This window comes from Portunus trituberculatus, chromosome 2 (assembly GCF_017591435.1).
Source record: "Portunus trituberculatus isolate SZX2019 chromosome 2, ASM1759143v1, whole genome shotgun sequence".
Lineage (NCBI taxonomy): Eukaryota > Metazoa > Arthropoda > Malacostraca > Decapoda > Portunidae > Portunus > Portunus trituberculatus.
In genome coordinates, this window is record NC_059256.1 from 13,733,509 (window position 1) to 13,741,830 (window position 8,322).

The window sequence follows — 8,322 nt, forward strand, 5'->3', positions numbered from 1 at the left end:
GTTTGAAGTTATACAATTTCTTATCGACATATATATTTATCTTTATTTTTCAATTTCCATCATTACTTCATCAAATTTTTGTATGTATAAATTATGTTAGTTAGTTTTAATTTATGTTTTTTTGTGTTTCTTTATTATTTTTTGTATCCCTGAGAGTGGCTGGGTGTAGGATATTGCCTGAGTGTATCCCTGAGAGTGGCTGGGTGTAGGATATTGCCTGAGTGTATCCCTGAGAGTGGCTGGGTGTAGGATATTGCCTGAGTGTATCCCTGAGAGTGGCTGGGTGTAGGAGATGGTCAATGAGGCTGTACAAGTCATGTTGACCTTGTGGCCTGACCTTAGCAATGAGAGGACATTCCGTGATATAGTGAGGCAGAGTGTGTCCCCTTGGTGCACCACACACCACACACCACACACCACACACCAGGAGAAGCACTCACTTCCCAAAAGTATTTGTAGCCTAATCTGAGCCTCATTGCCAGCCTGTCATGTGATGCAGGTGTAGGCACAGCTCTGGGAGACACGTGCATAGTGAAGACTAGTGCCACAGTGCCACAGTGCCACTGCCCCTATGGCAACAAAGCTCACACTGATCACTAATGCTACTATGTACAACGTCCTTAATGCTACTCTTAACACACACACACACACACACACACACACACACACACACATATATATATATATATATATATATATATATATATATATATATATATATATATATATATATATATATATATATATATATATATATATATATATATATATATATATATATATATATATATATATATATATATATATATATATATATATATATATATATATATATATATATATATATATATATGTGTGTGTGTGTGTGTGTGTGTGTCATACAAAGTCAGTTTTATCCAATATTTCTACATTGTGTTGTTTAAATAGAGATATAGTTTTGTGTATTTCTTTGCTACAACAACATTCATTAAAGTCTCTCTCTCTCTCTCTCTCTCTCTCTCTCTCTCTCTCTCTCTCTCAGATGTTAATCAAGTTTGATTTATTTGAGATTGTGTAAAATTATTTTAAGAAAGTTTGTCATGTTTTGAGGTCATTTAAGACAGTTTGGTAGGTTTTGGGGGCATTTAAGACAGTTTGGTAGGTTTTGAGGGCATTTAAAACAGTTTGGGATGTTTTGAGGGCATTTTAAGACAGTTTTGAGTTAATTTTAAGACAGTTTGGTAGGTTTTGAGGGCATTTTAAGACAGTTTGGGATGTTTTGAGGGCATTTTAAGAGAGTTTGTCATGTTTTGAGTTAGTTTTAAGACAGTTTGGTAGGTTTTGAGGGCATTTTAAGACAGTTTGGGATGTTTTGAGGGCTTTTTAAGACAGTTTGACATGTTTTGAGGCATTTTGAGATAGTTTGGTATTTTTTGAGGGCAATATAAGACAATTTTGGGCATGATAAGACAACTTTATTGACATTAGGAAGGGTGCATGGAGGTCACAAGATTATTGGTGTTCTGTTTGTTAATCTCCAGGCCACATACTCTCCCTGTCTCCACCACCACCTGACCACCACTCTCTCTGCGTCTTCCATGCTGCTCGCTGACAGCATTCCATCGTCTGCAAAGAATAAGTGAGTCACATTTAAAGTGTCATCTTTGAAGCATTTTTACCTTGAGATTTGTGTACCATTAGACCATTTTATTGACATTAGGAAGGGTGTATGGAGGGCAGAGGATAAATGGCCACAGTTTTCACTATTTTAACCCCTTCAGTACTGGGACACATTTTTACCTTGAGGTTTGTGTACCATTAGACCATTTTATTGACATTAGGAAGGGTGTATATGGATGGCCACAGTCTTCACTATTTTAACCCCTTCAGTACTGGGACACATTTTTACCTTGAGGTTGTGTACCATTAGACCATTTTATTGACATTAGGAAGGGTGTATCAGGATAAATGGCCACAGTCTTCACTATTTTAACCCCTTCAGTACTGGGACACATTTTTACCTTGAGGTTTGTGTACCATTAGACCATTTTATTGACATTAGGAAGGGTGTATGGAGATCAGAAGATTAATGGCCACAGTCTTCACTATTTTAACCCCTTCAGTACTGGGACACATTTTTACCTTGAGATTTGTGTACCATTAGACCATTTTATTGACATTAGGAAGGGTGTATGGAGGGCAGAGGATAAATGGCCACAGTCTTCACTATTTTAACCCCTTCAGTACTGGGACACATTTTTACCTTGAGATTTGTGTACCATTAGACCATTTTATTGACATTAGGAAGGGTTTATGGAGGGCAGAGGATTAATGGCCACAGTCTTCACTATTTTAACCCCTTCAGTACTGGGACACATTTTTACCTTGAGATTTGTGTACCATTAGACCATTTTATTGACATTAGGAAGGGTCTATGGAGGTCAGAGGATTAATGGCCACAGTCTTCACTATTTTAACCCCTTCAGTACTGGGACACATTTTTACCTTGAGATTTGTGTACCATTAGACCATTTTATTGACATTAGGAAGGGTGTATGGAGGGCAGAGGATAATGGCCACAGTCTTCACTATTTTAACCCCTTCAGTACTGGGACACATTTTTACCTTGAGATTTGTGTACCATTAGACCATTTTATTGACATTAGGAAGGGTGTATGGAGGCAGAGGATTAATGGCCACAGTCTTCACTATTTTAACCCCTTCAGTACTGGGACACATTTTTACCTTGAGATTTGTGTACCATTAGACCATTTTATTGACATTAGGAAGGGTGTATGGAGGGCAGAGGATTAATGGCCACAGTCTTCACTATTTTAACCCCTTCAGTACTGGGACACACTTTTTACCTTGAGACCTTTTGTGTACCATTAGACCATTTTATTGACATTAGGAAGGGTGTATGGAGGTCAGAAGATTAATGGCCACAGTCTTCACTATTTTAACCCCTTCAGTACTGGGACACATTTTTACCTTGAGATTTGTGTACCATTAGACCATTTTATTGACATTAGGAAGGGTGTATGGAGGTCAGAAGATTAATGGCCACAGTCTTCACTATTTTAACCCCTTCAGTACTGGGACACATTTTTACCTTGAGATTTGTGTACCATTAGACCATTTTATTGACATTAGGAAGGGTGTATGGAGGCAGAGGATTAATGGCCACAGTCTTCACTATTTTAACCCCTTCAGTACTGGGACACATTTTTACCTTGAGATTTGTGTACCATTAGACCATTTTATTGACATTAGGAAGGGTGTATGGAGGTCAGAAGATTAATGGCCACAGTCTTCACTATTTTAACCCCTTCAGTACTGGGACGTATTTTTACCTTGAGATTTGTGTACCATTAGACCATTTTATTGACATTAGGAAGGGTGTATGGAGGTCAGAAGATTAATGGCCACAGTCTTCACTATTTTAACCCCTTCAGTACTGGGATGTATTTTTACCTTGAGATTTCTGTACCATTAGACCATTTTATTGACACTAAGAAGAGTCTATGGAGATCACAAGTTTAATGGCCACAGTCTTCACTATTTTAACCCCTTCAGTACTGGGACGTATTTTTACCTTGAGATTTGTGTACCATTAGACCATTTTATTGACATTAGGAAGGGTGTATGGAGGGACATTTTTAGAGATTTGTGTACCATTAGGCCACAGATTAATGGCCACAGTCTTCACTATTTTAACCCCTTCAGTACTGGGACACATTTTTACCTTGAGGTTTGTGTACCATTAGACCATTTTATTGACATTAGGAAGGGTGTATGGAGGCAGAAGATTAATGGCCACAGTCTTCACTATTTTAACCCCTTCAGTACTGGGACACATTTTTACCTTGAGATTTGTGTACCATTAGACCATTTTATTGACATTAGGAAGGGTGTATGGAGGTCAGAAGATTAATGGCCACAGTCTTCACTATTTTAACCCCTTCAGTACTGGGACGTATTTTTACCTTGAGATTTGTGTACCATTAGACCATTTTATTGACATTAGGAAGAGTCTATGGAGATCACAAGATTAATGGCCACAGTCTTCATAATTTTAACCCCTTCAGTACTGGGAGGCATTTTTACTGTGAGTTTTGGGCGTGATTAGACGATTTTATTGACATTAGGAAGAGTGTATGGAGGTCAGAGGATTAATGGCCTGAGTTTTCACTATTTGAATCCCCACATAATAAGTTTGTGAAGCTGTATAGAATCACCAAAATAGAAAACAGAATGACTATGTATGAAAGCACGTCCTGGTAGTGAAGGGGTTAATTTGCCAAGTGTTATAGAGGCTGTATGTACATCCCCCTGCTGTCTGTCTGTCTGTCTGTCTGTCTGTCTGTCTGATGCCACTTGTTAAATTTTGTCTAGTTTTGTCTCCAGGGTAAACTTTTGTTATTAGGTCTAGTACTTTTTCATTTATTTGATATTCCATAAGAATTTTGATCCTATAATCCCTTCTTATACTGTCTAAAACTTTGCAAACATCTATTGATATGACAATTAAAGATTTTTTTTACTTTGAAATGATTTTTGTACACAATATCTGAGTATGAACAGGCCATTTTCTAGCCTACCTCCCAGGAAGCTGGAGCGCATTCCCTATTATTGCACGTTATAATGGGTTCGGGATACGGTAATTCTGATTTGTGGTAAGGTTTTCAGGAACGCACATGTACCGTGTAACGAGGACTTACCGTACATGTAAAGTAGTTAAAGTACATTAATATACAGTTTAATGACGCAGTGTTGTCTGTGTGGACACTCTGTGTGGATGTTGGTGCTGTGAAGGAATGAAAGCTGTTTATGTGACATAGAGGAAATATATTATTATAAAAAGACTGACTTTGCTTCAATCCTGCAAATGTACCATACAAGAAGTTAAGAGATTTTTGAGCCACATTTCACTGAGTGTGCAGAGATTTATCTATTTGTGTGAGGAATGTGTTCCGAGAGCATCATGTCATGTCAAGATGGCACAAAGGTAAGCTGATTACTGACCTAAGCTGTCTGAGATGTCACTGCGAACCAAACCATTTTATCAGAGACAGGTCTATTCGTGGGGAACCTCAGTTTCAGTAAAAACACTAAATTTTATCCCAAAACACACTCAAAACACCATGTTTGAAGAATTTTAGGATGTTTAATGGAGTTTTAGGCTATTATAAGGGTGTTTAAGGCTGTTTTAGTGTTTTTGAGGGTTATTTAAGGGTGTTTAAGACAGTTTTAACTATTTTAGGCTATTTTAGGGTGTTTTAAGGGTGTTTCAAGATATTTACAGTACATGCCCACGCCATCTCTCCATCAGTGCTTCATCTACTCGCTTTGTGTGTTTTTTATGATTCAGTGACAAAGTGACTAACTGTTTTCAGGGACACTGGGTACGGTGGCTTGGGGGGAGGGACCGTGTGGCCTGAGGGGAGGGTGGTGGCCAGCGGGCAGTGTGTTACTGACCAGTGTGGTGTAATGGTGTCGTCATTGTCACCCTTGAGGGATTCTGAGGGTGAGCTGGCTCTATTAGATGAATTACAGGATTCTGAGGACAATGAGAGTCAATCAGAAGGACTCATTAGTGACTCACATGAGGAATATTTGCCAGAAAAGGACAGTGAGGCCAGGAGCTCCCAGGAAGAAAGTGATGGAAGCAGTGAGGATGACAATTAAGGGAGATGGAAAGTATATATGTTGATTTAGAAGAGTGTATGGTTTTAAATGTGGACATGGAAGTGTGAACAATTATAATTAATGGAGATTGAAAGCATATATGTTGATTTAGAAGAGTGTACAGTTTGAAATGTGGTCATGGAAGTGTGGAGGAGGATGACAATTAAGAGAGATGAAAGCATATATGTTGATTTAGAAGAGTGTAAGGTTTAAAATGTTGACATGGAAGTGTGGAGGATGACAATTAGGAGAGATAGAAAGCATTTATGTTGATTTAGAAGAGTGTACAGTTTTTAAATGTCAACACGAAAGCAGTGAGGATAAGAATTAAGGGAGATGGAAAGCATAGATGTTGACAGTACCTTGGCATGTGACTGGCCATGTGTGCTGAAGGGCAGGAGATCCGCACTTCAAGCAGGAATGCTGGAAAGAATGAAAAAAAAAAAAAAAAAAAAAATTAGGTTGCTTATCAACAATAATGAGATGATGAGTGAATGTTTCCAAGATTATTTATAGAAGCCAGTAAATATTGGTACAGAATGAATAACCAACATACTTGAAATGCAAGTTGCAAAATTGATCTCTGCATGTGTCAGCAGATCAGTGGTGGGGCAGGTGGGCCATGTTTCTGGCAGGATTGCTGAAAAAAAAAAAGGTGGTTAATCAACAGTAATGAGATACTAATGCATGATAAGTGGACATATCCAAGATCAAATACAGTAAAGCCAGTATATATTGGTACAAAATAATCAACATACTTGAAATGCAAGTTGCAGAATTCATCTCGATACAGGCGACCCGGATTTCGTTGTACGTTTTTGTAATGTCAACTATAGTTACATATGTAAAGTGTTTATTTATTTATTTTTTTTTTTTGGTGTGGGTTGGCTAGGGTAAACTTATTGTGGGCATTTTCCAGGTGTGATTTAAGGGTTGTTTGTGGAGTGTGTGTGTGTGTGTGTGTGTGTGTGTGTGTGTGTGTGTGATGCAATATTTTTAGGTAATTTTTGGTGCGTTTTGGTTAGGTAATGTTTGTCTTGTTTCCTCCACAGGTTACCTCCAGGCTTTTCCTTCAGTAGACTATTTCCTCCATGTTTCCTCCACCTTCCCTCCAATTTTGAGTCTCTTATCTCACTTCTATCATAGTCAAAATAGTACTTTTCTAAATCTCACTTCAAAACCTGACAATTTTTCTCATTTTTCCCTCCACCACCTCCTTTTCCTTCCTCCATATCTCCCTCCACACACCAAGCTGTGTACTGTGCTGGTGTGTGCAGGTGTGGGAAAGGTTTCCGCAGGTGTGGTGTGTGTGTGTGGTACGTGTGGTGTGTGTGTAAATGTGTTGTTTGTTGTGTAAACTATATTTTTTGGGTGTGTTTTTTTTGCGTTTTCCAGTGTTTGCAAAGGGTTGTTTGTGGTTTGCTGGTGTGTGCAGGTGTGGGAATGGTGTGTGCTGGTGTGCTGTGTGTTTGGTGAGTGTGGGGTGTGTGAAAGCGTGTTTTTCTTACAATTTTGTCTCATAAACCCCAATTTTTTCACTTGATTTAGAAGAGTGTACAGTTTTAAATGTGGACATAAAAGTGTGGACGATGAGAATTAATGGAGATTGAAAGCATAGGTGCATTTGCATTGTGTTTTAACGGGCTAAAGAAGGCATTATGGGTATCTCCTATCTCAAAGCCCACCAACTATTTGACTGCTAGTGTTGTTATTGATGTAGTGATAATTACTCCTGCAGTGTATCACTTGTGTCACTATGTATCTTGTATTATCACTTCACTTATTCACTTATTCTCTATGTGTCACTGTCAAGCACTTCACTTACTTACCCACTGCTTCAATAACACTCTCAATTTATGGCCTCCACACACTGAAACACTAAGGTCTCTCTCTCTCTCTCTCTCTCTCTCTCTCTCTCTCTCTCTCTCTCTCTCTCTCTCTCTCTCTCTCTCTCTCTCTCTCTCTCTCTCTCTTCTCTTCTCTTCCTTCTTCTTTCCTTCTTTTTCTTTTCTTTTTTTTCTTTTCTCCTCCTCCTCCTCCTCCTCCTCCTCCTCCTCCTCCTCCTCCTCCTCCTCCTCCTCCTCCTCCTCCTCCTCTTCCTGTGCTAATACTATTACTATTATTACTATCCCAGTGTGACCTGTGTGACCTCTAACCTTTTGCCGCAGGACTCCTTGGACTGCGACTTCACTGTGACCCGAGAGGAGGTGGCCACTCAACGCTGAGGTCACACGGCTCCCTTCCTTATGCAGGTCAGTGGTGTGGAGAGGTGTGGTTGGGTTGGGCTGGGTAAGATTTTGAAGCCATTTTTAGGCAGTTTGGCATGTTTGGAGGGTATTTTTAAACAGTTTGGCATGTTTTAAGGACATTTTAGACAGTTTGGCATGTTTGAGGGTATTTTGAGACAGTTTGTGATGTGTTGAGGATATTTTAAAACAGTTTGACATGTTTTATGGCCATATTGGCATGTGTTGAGGGCATCTTGAGACTGACATGTTGTGAGGGCATTTTAATACAGATACAGTTTGGAGGGCATATTAAGACACCTTGGTATGGTTTGACGGCAATTTAAGACAGTTTGCCAGGTTTTGAGGCCATTTGAAGACTGCTTGGCAGGTTTTGAGGGCAATTTAAGACAGTTTGGCAGGGTTTGAG

The 8,322-nt window shown here is 39.0% G+C and overlaps 3 protein-coding genes across 8 annotated transcripts in view; 1 reads left to right on the forward strand and 2 right to left on the reverse strand.

Annotated features, from left to right (window-relative positions):
- Window positions 1-347, reverse strand: part of LOC123506334 — a 109,210-nt gene extending 108,863 nt beyond the window's left edge. For 4 of the 5 annotated variants that reach the window (XM_045258329.1, XM_045258310.1, XM_045258350.1 and 1 more), the window contains exons 1-2: window positions 270-345; window positions 150-229 (exon numbers count right to left, since the gene is read on the reverse strand). In XM_045258329.1, the coding sequence (XP_045114264.1) occupies window positions 150-229; window positions 270-318 (129 nt within the window). In that variant the 5' untranslated portion in view covers window positions 319-345. Of the gene's footprint in view, window positions 1-149 lie in introns of all 5 variants that reach the window. The other variant, XM_045258320.1, reaches the window with a different exon arrangement.
- The window catches only part of LOC123506237 (alpha-aminoadipic semialdehyde synthase, mitochondrial-like), a 263,720-nt gene that overhangs the window by 177,759 nt on the left and 77,639 nt on the right, over window positions 1-8,322 (forward strand). The window lies entirely within an intron of this gene.
- LOC123506431 lies at window positions 1,433-7,875 on the reverse strand. 2 transcript variants are annotated; one of them, XR_006675426.1, is made up of 4 exons: window positions 7,824-7,875; window positions 6,224-6,307; window positions 6,030-6,090; window positions 1,433-1,605 (listed from the first exon to the last, which is right to left on the reverse strand). XR_006675426.1 is itself a non-coding variant. In XM_045258517.1 (4 exons), exons 1-4 carry the CDS (start codon window positions 6,448-6,450, stop codon window positions 1,464-1,466), a joined length of 312 nt encoding a protein of 103 aa, XP_045114452.1. In that variant the 5' UTR covers window positions 6,451-6,569; the 3' UTR covers window positions 1,433-1,463. The 2 variants fall into 2 exon arrangements, 1 of the variants encoding a protein (XP_045114452.1); XM_045258517.1 differs by lacking the exon at window positions 7,824-7,875 and adding an exon at window positions 6,426-6,569.